General features: G+C 42.5%; 1 protein-coding gene across 2 annotated transcripts; it reads right to left on the bottom strand.

The window, feature by feature from the left end:
* Positions 1-211: 211 nt before the first annotated feature.
* CDCA7 (cell division cycle associated 7) lies at positions 212-14309 on the bottom strand. Of its 2 annotated transcripts, XM_016950057.4 has the most exons (10): positions 14135-14309; positions 10280-10405; positions 9626-9862; positions 5650-5886; positions 5217-5294; positions 4123-4317; positions 3518-3658; positions 2677-2826; positions 1826-1962; positions 212-1478 (listed from the first exon to the last, which is right to left on the bottom strand). In XM_016950057.4, exons 1-10 carry the CDS (start codon positions 14153-14155, stop codon positions 1448-1450), a joined length of 1353 nt encoding a protein of 450 aa, XP_016805546.1. In that variant the 5' UTR covers positions 14156-14309; the 3' UTR covers positions 212-1447. The 2 variants fall into 2 exon arrangements, with proteins under 2 accessions (XP_016805546.1, XP_016805547.1); XM_016950058.3 differs by lacking the exon at positions 9626-9862 and having other exon boundaries at positions 14135-14301.
* Positions 14310-25392: the final 11083 nt, after the last annotated feature.

Here is a 25392-nt window from a genome sequence, read left to right as displayed (position 1 = left end):
CAGGCACTGTGGTTGTCTCCGCCCGTTTTCTGATCACAGGTATTAGTCCTGTCACCTAGTGAGGTCCTTTCAAACAAGCTGACCTTAGAACTTCAGAAACTTCAGTCAAAAGGGAGACTTTTTTAGAAAAGGTGGAAATGGACTTTTATTTAAATATGAGGAAAAAATTAGAATTAAGTACAGTAAGATTATTTTTAAAAAAGCAGACAAGTTAGAACAAACATTTTATTATTAAAATAAACTTTTGTATAAAAGCATTACAGATCAAAAGCTGTATTTACACTTATCGATTCAAGGTCCAATTATGCATCAAACATTGAATGGCACAGCAATGGTTTACATATGCAAGTAAATTGGACATACAAACACTTAGATTCCACCTCTACCAAATACCTTGATTAATGCAAAGAGGAGGGGGAATACTGACACAGGAAACCTGCCCAGAAACTAGACTGGCAGAGATGTCAGGTTAACAAACTGCTAAAAGTTACATCTCCAAAAAGGCACTTATCATTGTTATAAAAGTGCTTAAAAGCTAAACTTGAACCTTGTGCCTGGTTTATAAATTTACAAGAAACTGCAAAGAACCACAGACTAGTTTTTAATATCAAGTTTCCATACAAAATTGTCCAAGAATTTATTTGCAATACCTTACGTGTGAACTGAAATAAACTTTGCAAACTACAATTATACTAAAGTTTTATACTGAAAATTCAAATCAGCTTACTCATAATCTCCAGATAGCTCTTCCATCATTATTTTAAGTATTACATTGCCCACCAACCTTTGAATTATGATTGTGTAAGCTGGACGCACCACTTACCCTTCGGGCAGAAGAAATTAGGAGAAATTAAGTCTCAACTGTGACAACAACTTGTAACATAAGCGCAATACATGGGGTTGAGAGACATCAATCTGCAATAATTACCTAATTTTTCCACATGGTTTTAAGACTTTTGTGCCTTGATTCTATTAAAAATTTCAACTAGTATGAATGCTAAATCATACTCGTTTTTGTGTAAACAAGTTAGAAGGCTCTTCTCTGAAATTCAATAGATCTAGTTAGTTAATACTATTATTGTGTTTCCAAGTGCTTAGGTTTTATGAGGGCTATTTCAACACCAAGTAAATAAAATATGCTTTCATAAAACTGTAATTTAAAAGAAATTCAGAAACTAAGCGGTTGGAGAGGAGCATTGGAAATAGAGGGGGATGCTATGAGATGGGGGTTGGGAGCAGAGAAGAAACTGCAGGAGGGCAAAGTGTAACTAGCAATATACCTTCTGTGATGCTCCAGAAACACATGTCTGCTAAGATTAACTTGATTGGAGTTTCTTATGAAACAGGATGATCATCAGGATTTTTAACTCAGGTTTCAGTGAAAAAATTGGAAACTTTTACAAGAAAGATTTGAGAAGTAGAAGGCAGGCAGCAAATTTTCCAGATATTATGCTTGCATTTCAAATTCCTGTTTCAGGCTGTGAAAAACAAAAGGAAATGTGTCAGGACATAGTTTTCAACCAAAGAATTCTCTTTTGAAAGCCTAATTCATTTTTAAAACCATTTTTATTGAGTTATAACATCACTATGGTCAAGTGTACGCATCTTCAAGTATATTACCTGACTTTTTCATACACACCCACCCACCCGGGTTACCACCACCTAAGTGAAGACAGAAAACGTTCCCATCCCTTCCAGTGTGCCCCGTTCCAGTCAGTCTCCACCCCGCCAGAGATAACCACTCTTCTGACATCTATCATCTTTTCATTAAGATATAAATGAATATAAAATTCAGATGTGGAAGAGAAAAAAAAACACCCACTACCTTTTCAAGTAGGCATGCACATTCCCAAAGCCATGATATTTGGCTAAATACACAAGGACCCCAGTCGCACACCGTCCATCTCGCTGCCGGCAGAAACTGCAGTTGCAGATTCCTCGACAAGGCGGGCAATGCCAGTTCTGAAGGAGGATTGTCAAACAGCACAATTAAGTTAAACCTTACCTCCCCCACCAACTTATCTACATTACATTTAACCCCTTCATGGTTAAAAATTTATATGATTAATATGCATTAGTCATGCCTAATGTTTCCTAATGCCTAATGCTTCCTTCCAGGAGTGGAAGTTACAAGCAGCTACCAGGGATAAATGGAGCAGCAACTTCCCAGGGACAGTTCAGACCCGAGTATCGTAGAAGCAGCTCATGCCTATGCAGCACCATCCCTCTAAATTCATTTGTGTTCTGAATTAAGAGCACCCTGGGCCGGGAGTGGTGGCTCACACCTGTAATCCCAGCACTTCAGGAGGCCGAGGCGGGTGGATCACGAGGTCAAGAGATCTTGTACCACCACACCATCCTGGCCAACGTGGTGAAACCCTGTCTCTACTAAAAATACAAAAATTAGCTAGGTGAGGTGGCACGTGCCTGTAGTCCCAGCTACTTGGGAGGCTGAGGCAGGAGAATCACTTGAACTCAGGAGGAGGAGGTTGCAGTGAGCTGAGATCGCGCCACTGCACTGCAACCTGGCGACAGAATGAGACTCCATCTTAAAAAAAAAGAAGAGCACCCCATAATAGAAAGGGCTCCACCCCTTCACCAATGCCTTTTTCTGGCCTCATCACAGTTTGTGGCTGACCTTCAAGCCCACAGGACCAACCCCTGGCAGGCACCTACCGGATCCAGCAGAGCATCCCTGACCTCTTCACCATAACGGTTTCGAAGGCAGGGGCCACAGAACTGGCCTCGAACGCCCCAGCAGTCTGGGTTTCTGCAGTTTGTTTTGGTATCAATAGTCTTCTGACGGCACTGATGACAAGTAGAGCCCTACAAATAAGCCATTAAGAAAAAAAACAAAAAAAAAACACTGTTTTTCAACAGAGGAAATGGCATATTTACAGAATGTCCCTCTTCGTAGTATAGGCTTACATTTTGTCTATGAATCTCTACATACACATGTATATGCCAGGGTATGAAAAATAACTCAACCAGGTGCAGTGGCTCACACCTGTAACCCCAGCATTCCGGGAGACTGAGGACAGTGGATCGCTTGAGCCAAGGAGTTCAAGACCAGCCTGGGCGATATGGCAAAACCCCATCTCCACTAAAAATATAAAAATTAGCCTGGTGTGGTAAAACCACTTTCCCTTTAAGAAAAGGTCTCATTAAAAAATAACCTACCCAAATCCACTTTTATCTTTGGTGTACCACCACACTCCAGCACCTAGCTATGTATACACACATAATAGATATGCAATAAATATATGTTGAATGAATTGATTTCTAAATTAGGAGAAAAGATTTACCATGACTACAGACTTACTAAGCAGATAATTCCACTGTGAAAGAGGGCTAAATCCCAGGGATACTGTAAAACTTTTCCTTCCTTGTGTGAAAAAAACATATAGGTACAGATTTCACATGCTAGGCCCTTTAGAACCTGGGCAACACTTAGGGACAGAAGCTCTCTTCCTCTCACAGATGTTTACATTCTCAGGTGTAATTTAGAGGCTCTCACCAGTGAACGGTTATATATCTTCTCTCGAGAATTGCTGCAGACGTTCTCCAACTCTTCCTCTGTAATTTCTTCCACTGGGCGAATTATATGCGGAAGGGTCACGGATGATCTGGAGCGACGGCTTCTGGGCAGGTCATCTTCCTGCATTACAAGGAATACAAAACACAGAACTTCAAAACTGAAAAACTGAAAGAGATTCAAAACTGAAAAAACAGAGATTCAAATATGAAACACAGAGATTCAAAACTGGCTCTCCCCAGCTTTGAATCTCAGACACTTGACTTGTAATTTCTTCACACAAACTTCAACCTGGAAATCTCTCCTAGAGCTTATGGTAGGGGAACAGGCCATACGCCTACTGTAGCCTAACTGGACATTTTGGAAGCGATGCCTACAATTAAGAAGAGATGAAGAAAACCCAATTCTCGCCTGCTAATGAAATTACCAGGTAAGCTTATGTGACGTTTACAATTCTGAATGGTTAGAGGAAAACATTTATTATGGATCGCCTGGTGTTAAGGATGTGTGTGTACCTGTGCTGTGTATGATGCCAGGCCTACCGAAGATGAGAATCAGAAGAGCAAGTACCAATGCGGAGAACTCACATTCATGTAGCCATCCATGGTCTTCCTCTTTCTCACCAACATGTACTTATCCTCTTCCTCCTCCTCCTCCATGGGTAGAGCATCAAGGGACCCGAGGATCCGGGACCTTGACCTGGTAAGAGGACGAGCTCTCCGTTCAGGGTTTCTCCTGGAAGCAACACCCGGGAATGTACGCCTTCGCGGTCTCCTTGATTGCTAAACAAAGCACGCATAAGGGAATCCATTTATTCCATAATAAAAAGAAGTAGTACTTTGGGGAATTCATAGCTTCTCCTTAAGGATGTTTTAAGTAAAGAGAGCTCTATTTTTTCTTTTTCTTTGTCCTTTGCATAATGCATGGCAAAATGAGCCTAAAACCTATATGGCCATCTTAATTTTGCTTTTGTAATACCAAGCCCAGTTTCTTTCAACTTGAGAGATGAGCTATTTATTCTTTTACTTAATGAAGATGTAAGAAATGATCTTCTGTTCTAAAAAAAAAAATTTTCTCTGATGTCTCTTGACCCTGTAGAAACACATTCAGTTTCTACACTGCAAAATAGAGGGATATCTGTATGGCTTCCCTCTTTCCATCTTTCCTTTCCTCAGGGAAAGCCAGGAAAAAGAAATCTTTTCTATCACAGCAGACACACCAAATCTCCCTAAATCGTACCAGCTTAATTCCTCAGAATGCAATTGTGTATGATACCAAGCTACAACTTGATAAGAAATTGTGATTTTCTTCTTTTATTTTCATTCTCCAATTTTAAAAACATCTATTGCACATCTACCATGTAGGAGGAATGTGCTCACACTGGAGAACAGAAAAAAGTTTTCAATCTTCATTACCTGCCCATGAGGGGCTTAGTCTAGCTGGGAAGGAAAGAAAGAACCAATCAAAAGGAGTTTAGTGCCACAGGAGCACAGCAAGGAGAGACCAAACTGCCCAGGATTCAAGGAGGATCATCCAGAGATCTGTCAGGGGGTTTCCTCTAGGTCCCCTTCGTTTGTCTAGAAGGCCACACAAATAAAGAAATTAGATTTTTAAATACAACACAGATCGACCTTAGGTGTGCCCAAAACACTACTGTATATAAACAAGAACTGGTACTTACTGAGTCGGAGCCTGGGAGGGGATGTCTTCCACGGAACGAGCCAGGGAAGCTTTCTAATTCAGACATGAGTTTTGCAAGCTAAAAAGGGAGGAAATTAAACTGATATCATTGGCTTAGAATAACTGTCGAAAATGAGCAACTAACTTCTGGAAAATACTCAAGTACATCTCATGGTTTTATATTTGATAGTAAGCTGACACATTCAAAGTTTCTGATTTCCCCCATACACTTAACCAGGCCTTTAACAGATTTTAAAAAAGTAGTTCAGGGAAAGAAACACATTTTGAGGCACACATTGAAGACTTCACAGGTAAACAAAAATAACTTTTTATTCATGTAACAGAAAAAAATAACTTTTGCGTGATGGAACAGATTTAAGTAATGAGTCGCTTAGAGAGGAAAAATTAATTCTAACACAAAGTCAGATACCTACCATTGCTTTGTTCTGCTTTATATTTAAAGCCCTTTTCTCCAAAAAATTCATTCCACTTTCATCTTCTGAATCGGAGTTGGAATCAGTCACAGAATTCTCTGAGGGCTGGGGGGACTCTGCTTTTTTGTTGGTTGCTCCCCTGGTACTTCGCGCTGGAAACTTCATCGCCACCCTGAGAGGTCCAGAGTGCCTGCACTGGCTGCGGGTCCTACAGCCTTCCCGAACTGACTGCAGCCTCTAATCACAACAATTGAGTCATTAGGACTTGATCAGCAGACAAGCTGCATCAGTATAACTACAAAGTCCCTTTTCAATGAGACACTTGCATGAAATGAATTTTAACTGAACATTGATACCTCTGGGTAACAAAATCAGGAACCACAAAGAGTACAACAATCAACAGAGTGCAGTTTAATTCCATGTAGCTATCTGGACCACACTGTTATAAGCTATTTTCATAGTCCCTAGGCCTGTGGTTCTGAGCCTTTTTTTTAAATGTTAAAATTCCTACCACCTGCTTTTCATTTCTTTAGAAACAGATCTTTATGTATTTTAAAAGAATTCTGACAAGAACAAATGTGTTCTCCTGGCTGGGTGCAGTGGCTCACATCTGTAATCCCAGCACTTTGGGAGGCTGAGGCGGGTGAATCACTTGAGCCTAGGAGTTCGAGACCAGCCTGGGCAACATGGTGAAACCCCGTCTCTGCAAAAAAAAAAATACAAAAATTAGCTGGGCATGGTGGCGCATGCCTGTGGTCCCAGCTACTTGGAAGGCTGAGGTGGGTGGATGGCTTGAGCCCAGGTGGCAGAGGCTCAGTGAGCCGTGTTCGTGCCACTGTATGCCAGGGCTGGGTTACGGAGCCAGACCCTGTCTTGAAAAAAAAAAAAGGGAAAAAAATGTGTTCCCCTATAAATATGGCTTCAATGTTTATGGCAATATTAAATTATATTAACAGATCTCAATTCTCTACTTTAAAAAATATATAATATAATATACATAAGATTTATCATTTTAACCATTTCTAAGTATACAAGTCAATGGCATTAAATACATGCACATTGTTGTGCAGCCATCACCACCATCCATCTCCAGAATGTTTTCATCTTCTCCAACTAAAACTCCATCCATACCCATTAAACAGTAATTCCTCATTCCCTCTTTCCCTCCGCCCCTGGCAACCATCATCCTATTTTCTGTCTATACATTTGACTTCTCTAGGTACTTCTCTAATCTACTTTTAGAAGTTCAAAATGAAAATATTTCCAGATTCCAAAAGTAATATAGGTTTTCATCATTAAAAATTTATCCAAATTAGCCATAGGGTAATGTAAATCAAAATCACAATGAGAGGCTGGGTGCGGTAGCTCATGCCTATAATTCCAGCACTTTGGAAGGCCGGGGCAGGCGGATCACCTGACGTCAGGAGTTTGACACCAGTCTGGCCAACGTGGTGAAATCCCGTTTCTACTAAAAATACAAAAATTAGCCAGGCACAGTGGCACATGCCTGTAATCCCAGCTACTTGGGAGGCTGAGGCAAGAGAATCGCTTGAACCCAGGAAGCGGAGGTTGCAGTGAGCAGAGATCACTGAGATCACACCACTGCACTCCAGCCTGGGCTACAGAGCAAGACTCCGTCTCCGAAAAATAAAAATAAAAATAAAACACAAAACATAGTGAGACACCACTTCATAGTAGAGCTAAAAAGCAAAAGAAGGCTGGGTATGGTGGCTCACATCTGTAATCCCAGCTCTTTGGGAGGTTGAGATGGGCAGATCACCTGAGGTCAGGAGTTCGAGACCAGTCTGGCCAAGATGGCAAAACCCTGTCTCTACTAAAAATATAAAAAATTAGCCAGGTGTGGTGGCACATGCCTGTAGTCCCAGCTACTCGGATGCTGAGACACAAGAATCGCTTGAACCCAGGAGGCGGAGGTTGTGGTGAGCCAAAATTATGCCACTGTACGCCAGCCTGGGTGACAGAGTGAGACTCTGTCTCAAAAAAAAAAAAAAGCAAAAGGAAAATAAAAAAAAGTATTAGCAAAAATTTGGAGAAACTGTAACCCTCACACACTGCTGGTAGGAATGTAAACTGGTGTAGCCACTTTGTCTATTTCTCAAAAGGTTAAACAGTTACTACATGACCCACAATTCTATTCCTATGTATATACCTAAGAGTATACACAAAAACTACACAAAAACTTGTACATGAATGTTCACAGTAGCATTATTCATAATAGCCAAAAAAGTGCAAACAACCCACTTATCCATCAACTGATGAATGGGTAAATCAAATGTGGTTGATTCACACAACAGAATATTCTGCAATAAAATGAAGAACTAACACATGCCACAACATAAATAAACCTTGACATCATTATCCTAAGTGAAAGAAGCCAGTCACAAAAGACCACATATCATGATTCAATTTTTATGAAATATCCACAACGGGCTAATCTATGACGACAGAAAGCAGACTGATGGTTGCCAGGAGCTGGGGGTGTTGGGAAAGAATAGGGAGTGACTGTTAATGGGTACAGAGTCAATTTTTGGGGTCATAAAGTTATTCCAAAATTGACTATGGTAATGGTTGCAGGTTAAAAAAAAAAAAGAGAGAGAAGAAAAAAATCACCCATAAATCCCAGAATTTCACCCATAAAGACTCAGTTTTAACATTAAAATATTTATCAAGGCCAGCAAGGTGGCTCTTGGCTGTAATCCCAGCACTTTTGGAGGCCGAGACAGGAGGATTGCTTGGGCCTAGGAGTTCGAGACCAGCCTGAGCAACAAAGTGAGCCCACATCTCTATAAAAAATTTTTAAAAGTTCCCAGGTATGGTGGTACACGCCTGTAGTCTCAGCTACTGGGTAGGCTGAGGGAGAATCGCTTAAGCCCAGGAGGTGGAGGCTGCAGTGAGCCATGATCACACCAGTGCACTCCAGCCTGGTTGACAGTGCAAGACCCTGTCTCAAAAAAGTCTTACATGCCCACAAACAGCTTTTTGTACTTTTAGTGTCCATGGATTGAGAGAGTCCAAAACAACAAAAACCTTTCATGAGTTCCTAACAATTATAATGAATTGGCATTTTATTAATCATGACAGTATCTTCAAAGAACTGAAACACTGCCCAGAAATTATTCAGGTTATTGACAATGTTTGTGTCACATCCAGATCTGCAGACTGGACCCCCTGCAACAAACTCCAGTATGCACTGATTTGGACCAAAACACTCCTTGGCCAGGCACTGCCACTTGTATCAATGTTACTCAAACCATGATCCTCAGGCAGTGGATCCATGTCAGACCAGTGAGTTGAAGAGCATGCACTTGATTATCAGTGAATGCACTGCTTCCTTTGTCAAGAAAGTCTTTGGAACAGGAAAATGTGTGCAGAATTAAGCAGTATGCTCAGAAGAGTGGGACCGAGGCACAGCACAACAGTGGCAGCGGCAGTTAAAGGAAGGTAGCGTGCATAGGAAAAGCCAACCAAGGAGCAAAAGTAGCAGCAGGAAGGGCCCTCAATGTCATTATCTGCAATGGAGCTCCTGCACATAAGTTATCACAGGTTTTCAAGATGCAGCCACAGATCTACTATGAGACCAACATTTATCAAAGGTCTGCTCTATGACAGGCACTAGGCTGGGCACTTGAACTTAAATGCAAATGTAGATAATATTTAGAACTAGTGTGCTTCCTGATTAGGCTGGATTTTTGTGGTAACGAAAATCTGGAGATTGGCCAATTTTATCTTACCAGTTTCCAAATTTTCAGAGCCTACAAAATGTTCATGATTTGTAAGTCCAACTACATTAGTAAACACTGCTTTAAGACATGAAGAAAATACTAAAAATTTTTAAAAGGTCAACAAAGTCTGCTGGCACGACTAAAATCAAAATCATAAGAAAAAATTTTAAAAAAATATGTCATGCCTCTAAATGTATCTTACTTCTTGAAACTGGTGAAATTCTCAAACTCACCATTCCATCTTGTATCTCACTCTCTGAGAAACCGCAAAATGATTCATCGTCAGAGTCGGCATGAAAAATACCGGCCAGTTCGTTAGTGACATCTGGCCTTGGTTTCTGTAAAAATCCACAATGGTCTAATACATCTTGCACCTCACTTTCTGAAAAGCCGCAGAAAGATTCATTATCAGAGTCCTCATAAAAAACATTTGCCAGTTCTTCACTGATATCTGACCTGAATTTAGGTTTCTGTAAAATAAATAAATAAATGTGGTTGTGCATTTTTTTTCTTTTTCAAGAACCAATTTTCCATAAACCGTGCAGAGAGCAAATCACATTTACAAGTGCACTACAAGAGAACAGCTTTTGTTACAAAGAAAAATGGTTCAGAGGTTTACAAATGATTTCTGAGTTGTTATGGCAAATCATCATGCATGTTAGGTTAGGCGACATTTCAAAAGGATAGAATAAGTAGCTAATCTACCTCCAACAATTACTACCTAGAACCACAGCAAAAAGTGAAATGAAATTATAGTGCATACTGTATTTTCATAACGGCTGTATAGAAATGTAGGCAAAAAGCAAGCAGTTTTAATCACGCACAAAGCATCTGGGGCATTTTGAGCACTGCAGACTCAATTCTGTTTATTCTCAGGCAGCACTTACCGTGTTTGCAAAATTATCAGAAGCAAAGCTGTCACAACTGTCATCAGAGGATGACGAGGTTTCCATGGAAATCAACTTCACATATCTGAATTTCTTTAAGTTCTTCTTTACTCTGAGATCTTTCTGCTGCAAATGGAAATAGCAATCCTATTAAGCGTGATGCTTACTTTATTTAACTAAAGACATCATTTTTTTTTAGTTTAGTAGGTTCAAACAGCACAGAGTAGATATGTCCATTTATCATACCCTACATAGAAAAGAAAGTTTGTTAACTGCTACAAAAATTTTTTTCTTTCTTTTTTTTGTAAGAAGCAGGATCTCGCTCTGTCTTCCAGGCTAAAGTGCAGTGCTGAGATCATAGCTTACTACAACCTGGAACTCCTGAGCTCAAGCAAGCCTCCTGCCTCAGCCTCCTGAGTAGACAGGACTACATGCATGTGCCACCATGCCCAGCTAACTTATTTTATTTCTTTTTAGAAATGGGGTCTTGCTATGTTGCCCAGGTTGGTCTCAAACTCCTGGGCTCAAGCGATCCTCCCACCGGAGCCTCCCAAAGGGCTTGGATTACAGGCATTAGCTACTGTATCTGGACCCAAAAATCTTTAAAACCAGGTCAAATTCTTTTTTTTTTTTTTTTTGAGACGGAGTCTCGCTGTGTCGCCCAGGCTGGAGTGCAGTGGCGCGATCTCGGCTCACTGCAAGCTCTGCCTCATGGATTCACGCCATTCTCCTGCCTCAGCCTCCAGAGTAGCTGGGATTACAGGCGCCCGCCACCACGCCCGGTTAATTTTTTGTATTTTTAGTAGAGACGGGGTTTCACCGTGTTAGCCAGAATGGTCTCAATCTCCTGACCTCGTGATCCGCCTGCCTCGGCCTCCCAAAGTGCTGGGATTACAGGCGTGAGCCACCGCGCCCGGCCAAAACCAGGTCAAATTCTAAGAAGGGATCCCTTTGCAGGAAAATTGTAAAGACATTTATCAATTTATTCAAACATCTGTAGAGCTACCTCTCAACCCACCTTTATGAGCCCCTAATCTTTAGCTCTTAGCATTATACTGAGCCCCACAGGAGATTTTAATGCTAAACTCCTAAAATCCAACCTGTTTTTTTAAAAAAATTAAACTGTACTTCTAAAAGGAAATTTCAAAAGTACAAAAGGGGAGAAAGATTTTTCTCCCTCAGCCAAAATCAAGCTAATGAGGTATTTTTATGTAAGCTTTGGGCTATGTACTGTGATGCTAATTTCACAAACTACAAAAACTGGGCAGGACCTCTACTTCAAGATGGCAGGCTTCCAAGCAGGCCCCTTTCCAATCAAGAGGGCTATCGTGATTTCCACAGAAGTCCTTACAAAGCAAATACATCAAACGCTTCAACAAATGGTACAAGGAGCCAAGTTAAAGATCAAATAGCACTCCAAATGCAGGTGGGATACCGGATTCCATTTTAGCACTCTATTACTTGAGGCTGTCATTCAGTTCTTGTTGCTGTCCCTTTGCTATACAAGACTTAAGTTTTTAAAAGTCCTTTTATAAAGTGCAAATTACTTATATAGAAATGCTTCATTCATTCATAAATACTGAACAGCCTGGCACTGCTCTCAGAAAATGCAATTGGCATCTATCTTGTATAAAAAAAGGATAGTGGTTTGTCATTTCTTAATATTTAACAAGATTTCTTAAGTGTTGCATTAGGTCCTGTGTTTTTATTCCTTAAATGGGGCCATGGAATAGCAGAAGTGATTCCTTATACTGAAAACTTTGAAAGGGCAAGCTCTGGTATAGATTCTACAAAATATGCTAAGATGTAAGATGTCAGGTGACCAGAACATTCTTGCCCTCCTTCTTGGCCTAACATTACGCATTTCAGTCTCTTGCAGATAAAGTTATTTTCATGATGATGGCACTCCCAACATCCCTATACCCCTAAGTAAACTCCGTTCAATCATCTTAGGAAGTTTTTGTCTTTTGCCCTCTTAACAAGGCAGGACAATGTGTAAAAGGTAGAGCTACTAAATATAAAGGTTAGGTGTATGCTTAGGGGGGTGGCTCACACCTGTAATCTCAGCGCTTTGGGAAGCCAAGGTGGGAGGATCACTTGAGCCCACGAGTTCGAGACCAGCGTGGGGAATATGGTGAAACCCCGTCTCTACTAAAAACACAAAAATCAGCCGGATGTGGCGGTGCGTACATGTAATCCCAGTTACTTGGGAGGCTGAGGTGGGAAGACTGCTTGAGCCCGGTAGGCTGCAGTGAGCCGTGACTGTGCCACTGCACTCCAGCCTGGGACACAATGAATGTTGGGAGCTGAAAAGGATCTCAGATCCCATTTTCCAGATGAGGATATTCAAGGCCCCAGGAAGGTGTAATAGACTGCAAGATCACAGGGGCAGGAAGGAGAACTCAAGTCTGCCATCTTCTTAAGCAGCAGTGTTCATCGCATTACTGCAGGAATTACCACCCTTTACTCATCAATCTACCTGCAAGCAGTCAGAGGCCCCAGACAGCCTCAAAGGCGGCATTCTATTGGAAGCTGTCCGAGAAATACACGCTGAGCTTTAACAAGTCAGCACAAGCCAAGAGTTATCTACCAGGCAAACGTATCTTTGGAGGAAAAGCCACAAAAAAGCAGCAAGGCAAATAGTCAAGACGGAGATGAACTTCTTTGGCAGGTAAGTAATAACTAATACCATTTATAGTAGGTGTTTTTCGTGCCAGGCACTATGTTAAGTACACTTTCACGTCAGGTTTAATTCATTGCAACAAAGGTGCTATCGTTATTCTCACTTAGCCAATGAGGAAACTGAGGCTCAGGAAGGCGAAATGGATTACTCAAGTCCCATGGTGGCTCAGATTTGAACCCAGGCATGTCAGGTTCCAAGACCAGCTACACATGGTTTTCTTCATCCGGAAAGCCAATGCCCAGCTCCACCGGGGCGGCGACTCAGCTCTGAAACCACGCCCCATCGCACCCACCCCCGCGAACCTGTCCTCCCCCGCGTGGGTCCCTAACCCCTGATATTTAAACATGTCATTGTCTTCCGTTTCACCAAACCCCCACTCTCCTACCCTCTCCAGGAGCCCGATCCTACGTTCTGGCTTCCGTTAGAGCAAAAAGTAACGTTCCACTCAGAGCAACGTCCTGCAGCTAAGAGTAAGGCTGGGGGGTTGGGGGTTGGGGTGGAGGAAGTAGGAAACGAGCAAATGGTCGGCGAACGGTTTGGCCCACCAAGCCCTTTAAATGCACTTAACCACCGCCCGGGACTACGGTCGCTTCACACTGCGTGCGCAACCCAAGTTCTAGGAGACCGATTCGCAAGACCTTAAACCTCAAACGCGCTGGCCCTCAGCGGTTAGAAGCGGACGCGTCTCTTGCCGGGCGGGGTGCGCGCCCAAGGGCCACCCACTGAGCGCGGGTATACACGCGGCGAGCCACGCACTGGCTCCGAGTTGTGTGCGGGAAAGGGCTGGGCCGCTGCGGGACAACCTCCCAGGGGGCAGGCAGGCTGGCTCTGCCTGGCAGGCACAATCGGGACCGGCCAGCGCTCCCGGCCGCTGTCCGGCCTTTGGCGGACGCACGTGCCTAGGGCTTTCCAGCGCTGCTAGCCATCCTGCAAACGACTCAAGTCTCCACGCCGCCCGCACTTCGGGTGCGCACGCCACGCAGGAACGTCCCCATGGCCCTCAGTTATCCCAGGTGCACAAAATCAGGGGCTTGCCCAAGCGGGCAACGCCCAGGCAGGCCACCAGTTGATAAGGCAGCGCTAGGCTGCGGAGTTGGAGAGGGTCGGCCCGCGCCCGCCTGCGTCCAGCACCCACCGCGCCCGCCCCTCGGGTTCGCCCGCCCAGCCCTCACCGGCACGCGGCGAGCGTCCATGCTGGTGGCGGGTGCCCAGATCGGCGCTTGGAGCGGGGAGAGCGGAGCAGCCGCGCGGTCAGCGGTCCCACAGCAGGAGGAGCAGCAGCAGCGCGGCCGGCAGGCTGGGCGCGCCGACCCGGGCCCGGAGGGGCGGGGCTCGGGCTGTCTTTCCCGCGTTGGGACACAGGTCCTGCAAGCTGTGGTAACGGCCAGACATGGCGCAAGACTAGATGGCCCCCTGGAAAAAACATGACCCCCCTATATATTCTGACCTCAAAGGATAGCCTTGGGCATTCCTAAAATCCGCTTTGAGAAAGGGGCGCTTTAGGGGCTACGGGGACCACTCTCCTTGTGCAGCTGCGCGGTCCTGAGCGAGTGGCGCGAAAATGGTTCGTATTGCCCCGGGGTTAGCTGGCTGATTTGCATGAATTTTCGTGGTGGCGGAGGAAAAGTGGAGTCTGGGGGGTAAAGGAGAGCAGCGTGAGGGTGGCGCGGGTCACGCACCATGGCGTTTAGCACTTTCATTGCTGCGTGCGGTTTACAAGATTTAAAAAATCATAGAATCCAGCACGAACTCCACCCTTCATAATCTAGTTCACCGCCCCTGGATGTAGCACCTCTTATCTGGGAACCACACCATTATCTGAAGCAATAAAATGAGTTAAATCCTGATCTTTCTTTCCAAAAAGCACAGGAAGCCGACTTGTTTTACATTCGACTTGTGGTTTTCAAAGTAGAAGAAAAGCCGCAGCAGCTTGATGAAGACGTCTATAGTATAGTTAACCTTTAACGATTATCTGTTGGGGATTGAAACTAAAGATTGAACAATTGTGGCTTGATGATCTTCTCTGTCTTCAGAATTGAGAACTACCCTGAGTCAGTGCGAACGAGAAAACTTTTCATTGCCCTTTTAACCAAACTTGGCATTACAACGAAAAAATGAAATAAAGCGAGGCTTTTTGTGTGCGTGAAGAGCAAAAAACTTGCTTCTAGAAGAAAAAGTAAATTTAGTTTCTTTAGAAGACACTAATTATACTCAACATTTAAAACAAGCGCTTGAAATGAAAACATTCGCATTTCCCCCTCATTTCAAAACTTTTCTCTGGGGAATAATTAATTCCTTTGCAGTAAGAGAGTGCATGGACATACAGTGTTCCTCTCTTGGTGTACTGAATACAAAAACTGTGAGCAAGTAAATAATGCCCGAGGACAATGGATTGGAAGGAGTCTTCCAGCCTTTCTTAAGTATACCTACCCAGTAATCACTCTGCCACTGTGCAAGGGACAAAGAGCTCAAGGTCTAGAAGGTGAGTGCCAGGGGGAGAGGCTATCGGTGGGTGGTGAAATTACGGAATTACAGGGCCCTCAGTAAGTATTTGTTGAATGAATAAACATTTGGGAATATAATTTTGTGCCACTAAAGCTAAATATATGAAAATTCGGAATTACTAGATCCATGAAGCAGGGGAAGATTAAGTCACTTTGCCTGTGAAAGGTTCTGATAGGGAAACTTTTAGTCTTCCTGGGAGCACAAGAAAATAATTTGGTGTATGTGTTTTTTAAGGATAAGATCTCTGGTCTATTCGTCTTTTTAGTAATCAGGAAAATGCAAATTAAAACAAGTGTCACTGGAAAGGGGTCCCGATCTAGACCCCAAGAGAGGGTTCTTGGATCTTGCACAAGAAAGAATTCAGGGCAAGTCCGTAAAGTGAAAAAGCAAGTTCATTAAGAAAGTAAAGGAATAAAAGAATGGCTACACCATAGACAGAGCAGCCCGAGGGCTGCTGGTTGCCCATTTTTATGGTTATTTCTTGATTGTATGCTAAACAAGGGGTGGATTATTCATGCCTCCCCTTTTTAGGCCATATAGGGTAGCTTCCTGATGTTGCCGTGGCATTTGTAAACTGTCATGGCGCTGGTGGGAGTGTAGCAGTGAAGACAACCAGAGGTCACTCTCCTCGCCATCTTGGTTTTGGCTGGCTTCTTTACTGCAGCCTGTTTTATCAGCAAGGTCTTTATGACCTGTGTTGTGTGCTGACCTCCTACCTCTTCCTGTAACATAGAATGCCCTAACCTCCTGGGAATGCAGCCCAGCAGGTCTCAAGGCTTATTTTGCCCAGCTCCTATTCAAGATGGAGTTGCTCTAGTTCAAATGCCTCTGACACAGGAGATACAATTTCACTCAGACTGGCAAAATTTAAAGCGCCTGATAAGACCAGATATTGTTAAGAATATGAGAAACTCCCACAATGATGTTAGTAGTGTAAATTTTTAACTTTGCAGAGCAATTTGGGAATAGAGGCGTACCTCATTTTATTGCACTATGCTTAAAATTAAAGGTTTGTGGCAACCCTAAGTATAGCAAGCCTATCAGTGCCATTTTTCCAAAAGCGCATGCTCATTTAGTGTCTCTGTGTAACGTTTTGGTAATTCTTGCAATATTTCACCTTTTTCATTATTTTTATATCCATAATGGTGATCTGCAATCAGTAATCTTTGCTATTACTGTTGCAATAATTTTGGAGAGTCACAAATTGTACCCATATAAGATGGCAGACTTCATCAATAAATGTTGTATGTGTTCTGATTGCTCCACTGACCAACCATCCTGTCTCTCTATCCTCATGCCCCCCTATTCACTGAGATAGAACAATATTGAAATTAGGCCAGTTAATAACTCCACAATGGTCTCTAAGTATCGAAATGAAAAGAAGAGTCACATATCTCTCACTTTAAATCAAAAGCTAGAAATGATTACACTTAGTGAGGAAGGCATGTTGAAAGCCGAGATAAGAAGAAAGCTAGACGTCTTGTGCCAAACAGCCAAGTTGTGAATGCAAAGGAAAAGTTCCTGAAGGAAATTAAAAGTGCTACTCCAAAGAACACACGAACGATAAGAAAGCAAAACAGCCTTATTGCTGATACGGAGAAAATTTAAGTGGTCTGGAGAGAAGATCAAACCAGCCACAACATTCCCTTAAGCTAAAACCTAATCTACAGTAAAGCCCTAACTCTCTTCAAACTCTGTGAAGGCTGAGAGAGATGAGGAAACTGCAGAAGAAAAGTTGAAAGCTAGCAGAGGTCAATTCACAAAGTTTAAGATTCACAAGGTTTAAGAGAAAAAGCCATCTCTATTACATGAAAGTACAAGGTGAAGTAGCAAATTATTCAGAAGACCTAGCTAAGATAATTGATGAAGGTGGCTACACTAAACAAAAGATATTCAAAGTAAACAAAACAGCTTTCTGTTGGAAGAAGATGCCATCCAGGACTTTCATAGCTAGAGAGAAGTCAATGTCTGGCTTTAAAGCTTCAAAGGACAGGCTGACTCTCTTGTTAGGGATGAATGCAGCTGGTAACCTTAAATTGAAGCCATTGATCATTTACCATTCCACATTCTTAATTCCTTAAGAATTATGCGACACCTATTCTGCCTGTGTTCTATAAACAGAACAACAAAGCCTGAATGAGAGCACATCTGTTTACAGCGTAGTTTGCTGAATATTTTAAGCCCACTCTTGAGACCAGCTCGGAAGAAAAGATTCTTTTCAAAATATTACTGCTCATTGACAGTGCCCCTATTCACCCAAGAGCTCTAATGGAGATTGATGAATGTTTTCATGCCTGGTAACACAGCATCCATTCTGCAGTCTGTGGACCAGGGAGTAATTTTGACTTTAAAGTCTTATTATTTAAGAAATACATTTCATGGCTGGGCACGGTGGCTCATGCCTGTAATCCCAACACTTTGGGAGGCTGAGATGGGCAGATCATGAGGTCAGGAGATGGAGCAAGTAAATAATGCCTGAGGACATGGGCATCCTGGCTAATATGGTGAAACCTTGTCTCCACTAAAAATACAAAAAATTAGCAGGGTGTGGTGGTAGGCGCCTGTAGTCCCAGCTACTCGGGAGGCTGAGGCAGGAGAATGGCGTGAACCCAGAAGGCAGAGCTCGCAGCAAGCCGAGATTGCACCACTGCACTGCAGCCTGGGCAACAGAGTGAGACTCTGTCTCAAAAAAAAAAAAAAAAAAGAAATACATTTCATAAGTCTATAGCTGCCATAGATAGTGATTCCTCTGATGGATCTGAACAGAGTCCATTGAAAACCTTCTGAAAAGGATTCATCATTCTACATACTATTAAGAAATTTGTGATTCCAGGAGTTTACATTCTAGTAGGAGAGCAGAAGTAAACAACAACAAAAAAAATAGTTTCAGGTGTGCTAACTTCCGTGAAGAAAAATAAAAGCAAGGTGAAAGCTAAAGACAGGACAAGGGGAGAGAAAATGAAAGAGGTACAAATTTAAATAAGAGAAACAGAAAAGGCTTCTCTGAGAAGGTGACACCTGAGGAGGAACATGAACAAAGTCAGGAAGGAAGCTACAGGAAGAAGAGGAAAGTGCTGGTTTCAGGCACAGTACACAGCTGGCCCAAAGGCTGTAAGGCAGTGCGCAGCAAGGCACACTACAGAAAGCCAGGCAAAGAGGGAGACAGCCCAGATCATGTGGGACCTTCTTGGCCATGGGAAGAACTTTGGATTTATTCCAGATATGATGGGAAGTCATTGAAGGATTCTGAGAAAAAGAAAGACCCAATCCGACCCCATGAACTGTGTGGGTCGTAAACTGAAGGAGAGCCAAGAGTGAAAGCCGGGAGACCTATGGGCTCCTGGAGAAGAAAATGATGGCTTGGACTGGGATAGTTGTGGGGTCAGATGAAGTCAGATTTAAGATATATGATTATTATAAAAGTTAGAGCTAACTGGACTTGAGGGATGGATGGTTCATTCATATTAGCATTATGTATCATAGTAAAATACTGCAGTCAACCTGCCCCTCAGAAGGGAAATGGATACATGAACAGTGGTGTATTTGTACAATGGAATCTGAACAGTAGTTCAAATTAATGGCATAGCTTACTGGCATCATTGTAGAGAAATCTTAACAGTGTTCAATGAAAAAGCAAATAGTAAAAGTGTCTGTAAAGTGTACCCTTTATGCAAATTTTAGAAACACAAAACATACCTAAGTTGGGAGAGTATAAAAACCTAGACAAGCAGAATAGCACAGAAGTTAACTTAAGGTGGAAAAGATGGAGGAAAGAGGCAAGGGTGGGTCCTTTGATTCTATTATTAATGCTTTCTTCTTTTCTTTTTCTTTTTTTTTTTTTTTTAAAAGGCTGGGTCTTGCTATGTTGCCCAGGCTGGAGTGCAGTGGTGTGATCATAGCACATTACAGCCTCCAACTCCTGGCCTCAAGTGATCCTCCCACTTCAGCCTCCCACATAGCTGGGACTATGGGTGTACACAACTGCACTCAGCTATCATTAATGCTGTTAAATTAAGTTTAGCCTAAAGCCGCCTCCTTACATATTTTAAGTTCAGCCTAAAGGCTTCTCCATACACAATGAACTGTAACCCAACTGGGTGTATAAACAGACTAACTTACTCTTGTACCAACCACCATGTTTTGGCCAGTCAAGGGTGACCAACTGTTCAAGCTGTGTTCAAATAAGGCAAACCCTGAGCTGTAACCAATCCAGCTGTTTGTGTAATTCACTTCTGTTTTCTGTACCTCACTTTTTCTGTCCATAAATCTTTTTCCACCATGCAGCTGCTCTGGAGCCTCTCTGAACCTACTCTGGTTCAGGGGATCCCCGATTTGCAAACATTCTTTGCTCCATTAAACTGCTAAATTTAATTTGTCTAAGGTCAGTGCTTTAACAGTGCTTTCTTGAAAAATAAAAACCATGGGAAGCAAATATGGCAAATTGTTAAATGTGACAAATGCCAGTGATTAGTACATGGGTGTCTTTTACATGTTTACTTTCTGTGCTTTTTTTTTCTTTTTTTTTTTTAATCTGAAACATTTAATAATTTTAAAATGTTTAAGTTTTGGAGAGTTTGTTCTGCCAATCAATATCAATATATTTATTGTGTTAAATATACAGTTCCTTTACAGGGTCCTATAAATAGGAATGCAAGTTTGTCGTGCAATTTTAGATGCCTCATAAAGGTTTTAAGTCACTGTATTAATCACACACTGGTAAATATTTTCATTTTAAATGAAAGACACAAAATGAATAAGCATGGAAAATCAGTGTCCAGGGAAAGATGATGGCACAGGCCACAGCAAAAGGTAAAAGGAAATGACATTTTATAAGTACATACTTACACAGACACTACTTGATATGAGGGCTGTTAATACAACAGGTACTCAGTAAATACTTATTATATTTATAAGTATTATTTGTATAATTTAATTTAATTATTTTTTAAGTTCCAGGGTAAATGTGCAGGATGTGATGTGCAGGTTTGTTACATAGGAAAATCTGTGCCATGGGTGGTTTGCTGCACCTAGCAACCCATCACCTAAGTATTAAGTCCTGCATGCATTAGCTATTTTTCCAGCTAAAGTGGTTGTAGGTGGAATTTTATTTTATTTTTACATTTTTTCTTTTTTGAGACAGGGTCTCACTCTCACTCAGGCTGGAGTGCAGTGCTCAAGCCATGGCTCACTGCAGCCTCAACTTCCTGGGCTCCAGCAATCCACCTACATCAGCCTCCCAAGTAGCTGGGGCCACAGATGTAGGCCACCACATCTGGCTAATTTTTCTATTTTTTGTAGAGATGGGGGTTTCGTCATGTTGCTCAGACTGGTCTCGAACTCCTGGGCTCAAGCAATCCGCCTGCCCTGGCCCCTCAAAGTGCTGGGATTACAAGCATGAGCCACCATCCCCAGCCCTGGAATTTTAAATCTTCAAAATATTCTAAAATATCAATCTCTTGTTAAAGAGCTTTGAATTCCCTGGGCTACTACAAACCTTAAGAATTCTGCGTTTCTCTATACCTTTTATTCACCTTGCACAAAGAATTCCATTTCCTATTATTAAGTTTGAAACTTGACTGTGAGGTTCAGAGCACTTACATAATGAGGTAAGTTAAACTTCAACTCAGAATGATTGGTTTTCGGACAAAGAATGCAACCGCTAATAGCATGTATCATTTTTAGATGAGATTTAGAAACAATGCTAATGTTTCATGTGCTGCTCTCGGTCCCATGCACCCATCTCTCAGGCGGTGTAACGTGAACCCAAGCGCCCCTGTAACCCAGAGACCTTCAATAGACCAGATACCCCTGGAGACAAAGGGCTGGAGCAATTTCACTGTGTTTGTGGATATAGACAGTTTGCAGTCTGTAAGGTCACAAATCTCTGTTTTAAATAACCCCTAATTACAGATTTACCTCTCCAGTGCCTGCTTTCAGGATGCATAAAGGCAATATAGCTAAAAGGCCTAACATTAGGCTTCAATTGTCAAAAGCTGCTCTGTTGGAGGGCCCAGCCCATTATCACCCTGGCTGTTTGGTTCACAAATGCTGGCTCTCCAAGCCATATTGGTATGTTTGTTTTTCATTGTATGTCAACACTGTTTTAAGTAGATCAGTTTGCTGACATCTGACACCTGATTAGGAAAAGGAATATGGAAAAATGAGTGCAAATCTGACCTTTTTTTGGCAAGAAGAAATATTTGTTTTTCCGTGGATGAACATTGTCTATTGTGAAATATATTAACTGCTAGTGTTAAAACATCATTAAACACTTTGCACAAGGGAAAGTCAAGCTTTGATTACTGAATCAGTCAGTTCCAACACTATGGAAGCTGAATTACAGCCAAAACCTAACTCAGCTTACTTCTTACCATCCACAGTTTCCCTGTCACTTGTTCACCTTTCCATAATTTCTTTTTTCCATTTGGCAAAGTTTTTGTCTGTTTTTATGTAAGAATTTTTCATTGTTTTTAATTTGATCATTTTTTTCTCTGGAAACACCCATAAAAGGTGTTAAATGTCTCTGTTCATCACATAGGCAACTTATTCTAAATTGTCCTAGTTGTGAATTATATAAATCATTTATGTCTTCTTCAGATCTGTTCCTTTCAAGCAACTCTTTGGAAAGAGAATTGCTGCAGAGAGAAGAACTTTATTAACTAAAAGGAGACTTAGGGCTCATTTGTAGGTGGTTTAATTTCTGAAGTAAACCAATGCAAGATATTGGTAGGGGGTCCCAGGGAAGAGGCTAATCTGCACATTGTCCTATCAACCTAGAATTCAAAATTAGTCCCCCAGCAGGCCTCAAAAGTTAAACACAGGGCCAGGCCCAGTGGCTCACGCCTGTAATCCCAACACTTTGGGAGGCTGAGGTGGGTGGATCACCTGAGGTCAAGAGTTCCAGACCATCCTGGCCAACATGGTGAAACCCCATCTCTACTAAAAATACAAAGAATTAGCTGGGCGTGGTGGCAGGCATCTGTAATCCAAGCTACTCAGGAGGCTGAGGCAAGAGAACCACTTAAACCCAGAAGGCAGAGGTTGCAATGAGCTGAGATAGCACCACTACACTCCAAGTCCAACCTTGGAGACAGAGCGAGACCCTGTCTAAAAAAAATAAAATAAAATAATAAAATAAAATTTTGATCCTTTGAACATGGATAAAACTTAAAAATATTATGCTGAGTGAAATAAGCCAAGCACAAAAGGATAAATATTGCCTTATTTCACTCATATGAGGTACTTGGAATAGGCAAATTCATAGAAACAGGCCAGGCACAGTGGCTCACGCCTGTAATCCTGGCACTCAGCCTGGGAGGCTGAGGTGGGTGGATTACTTGAGGTCAGTTGCCCCGAAGAAGAACCAGCACTGAGACAAAGGATTTCTCAGCAAGGCAAATTTACTTTGGCAGAAGGGTGCTGCCTGTGTCAGTCACGATCACAAGAGCACACAGAACAAAGTAGAGTAGGGATTTTTATTCCTAATGCAGATTCTACCTCTGTGTCTTTCCCCCATTGGCTGGGGTTGGACTGCACAGTCTAAACTAGTCCTGATTGGCGAAATATTCAAACTTTCTTAGATAAGGTAGGTGCGTAATAGAGGAGAGAGGGAGAGGAGGAAGCAGTCACTTCTGGGGGACTAAAAAGCTAACCTATTCCCACATAAGGAAAGGAATGTGGACTGGGGCTTATCATATCTAGGCATATTTAGACAGGTTAATGCCCAGCAAAAGCGGGGGTGGGGGGGTACTTGGAATTTAGAGAATAAAGAATGGGGGAACTTGGCAAACTGTTTGAAGAGGAACCTAGCTGTATCTAACATCAGGAGTTTGAGACCAGCCTGGCCAACATGGTGAAACTCTGTCTCTACTAAAAATATGAAAAAATTAGCTGGGCATGGTGGTGCATGCCTATAGTTCCAGCTGCTCCAGAGGCTGAGGCATGAGAACTGCTTGAACCCAGGAAGTGGAGATTGTAGTGAGCTGAGATCACACCACTGCACTCCAGCCCGGGCGACAGAGCAAGACAGTCTCAAAAAAAAAAAAAAAAAAAAAAAAAAAAATCATAGAAACAGAAAGTAGAATACCTGTTACCTGGGACTGGGTGGAAAGTGAATGGGAAATTATTGCTTAATGGATACAAAGTTTCTGTTTGAGATGCTGAAAAAGTTCTGGAAATGGTGATATGTTTGCACAGCACTGAATATACTTAATGTCACTGAATTGTACACTTTAATTTAATTTAATTTTTTTTTTCTCAAGATGGAGTCTTGCTCTCTCGCCCAGGCTGGAGTGCAGTGGCACAATCTCAGCTCACTGCAACCTCCACCTCCCAGGTTCAAGCAATTCTCCCGCTTCAGCCTCCCAAGTAGCTGGGATTACAGGTGCGCACCACCACACCTGACTAATTTTTGTATTTTTAATAGAGACAGGGTTTCACCATGTTGGTCAGGCTAGTCTCAAACTCCTGACCTGATCCACCCACCTCGGCCTCCCAAAGTGCTGGGATTACAGGTGTGAGCCACCATGCCTGGTCTGAATTGTATACTTTAGAATGGTTAACATCTACTATGTACCCATAAAAATTAAAAAATTAAAAAGTAAAAAGAAGTGTTTAATAAGAATGGTTAAAATGGTAAGTTATATGTTCTGTGAGGGGTTTTTATTGTTTTTTGTTTTTTGGGGTTTTTTTTTTGAGATGGAGTCTCACTCTGTTGCCCAGGCTGGAATGCAATGGTGGGATCTCTGCTCACTGCAACCTCCGCCTCCTGGGTTCAAGCGATTCTCCTGCCTCAACCTCCCGAGTAGCTGGGATTATAGGCTCGCATAACCACACCCTGCTAATTTTTGCTTTTTCAGTAGAGACGGGTTTCACTGCGTTGGTCAGGCTTGTCTCAAACTCCTAACCTCAAGTGATCCACCCCCCTCAGCCTCCAAAAGTGCTGGGATTACAGGCGTGAGCCACCATGCCCAGTCTGTTCTGTTTTGTATGTTTTATCACATTTTTTTTAAATAAAAGCCTACCAGAAATCTTGATTCCATGAGGTTTCTTTTTTTTTCTTTTTCTTTTTTTTTTTGAGACGGAGTTTTGCTCTTGTTGCCCAGGCTAGAGTGCAGTGGTGCAATCTCGGCTCTCTGCAACCTCCGCCTCCCAGGTTCAAGCGATTCTCCTGTCTCAGCCTTCCAAGTAGCTGGGATTACAGGCACCTGCCACCACGCCCAGCTAATTTTTTGTATTTTTAATAGAGACGGGGTTTCATCATGTTGGCCAGGCTTGTCTTGAACTCCTGACCTCAGGTGATCCACCCGTCTCAGCGTCCCAAAGTGCTAGGATTACAGGTGTGAGCCACCATGCCTGGCCTTTTTTTTTTTTTTTTTTTTCTCGAGACAGGTTCTAGCTCTGTCACCCAGGCTAGAGTGCACTGGTGCAATCTTGGCTCACTGCAACCTCCACCTCCTGGGTTGAAGTGATTCTCCTGCCTCAGCCTCGCGAGTAGGAAGGACTACAAGCATGTGCCTCCCGAGTAGCAAGGACTACAAGCATGTCATCCCAGGCATGAGCCACCACACCTTGCAGATTCCATGAGGTTTCATGGGGTCAGGTTAAAGGTGTTGAGAACAAAGAGGAGAACCACATTCTCATGCCAGCCACTCCCAGCTTTCCAGAGAGGAGAAGAGATTACTGTTGGAAATATGACAGAATTATTAATAAGGTATAAAGAAATCATAGTTCACATCTCCTTTTTGTTTTAATAGTGTGTAAAGATTGCAATTTTTTTTTTTTTTGAGACAGAGTCTTGCTCTGTCACCCAGACTGGAGTGCAGTGGCGCGATGTTGGCTCACTGCAACCTCTGCCTCCTGGGTTCAAGTTATTCTCCTGCCTCAGCCTCCTGAGTAGCTGATACTACAGGCATGTGCCACCACA

This window comes from Pan troglodytes, chromosome 13 (genome assembly GCF_028858775.2).
Source record: "Pan troglodytes isolate AG18354 chromosome 13, NHGRI_mPanTro3-v2.0_pri, whole genome shotgun sequence".
In the NCBI taxonomy this organism is placed as follows: domain Eukaryota; kingdom Metazoa; phylum Chordata; class Mammalia; order Primates; family Hominidae; genus Pan; species Pan troglodytes.
The sequence above is the reverse complement of the archived record's forward strand: the minus strand, read 5'-3'. Positions and strand labels throughout refer to the sequence as shown.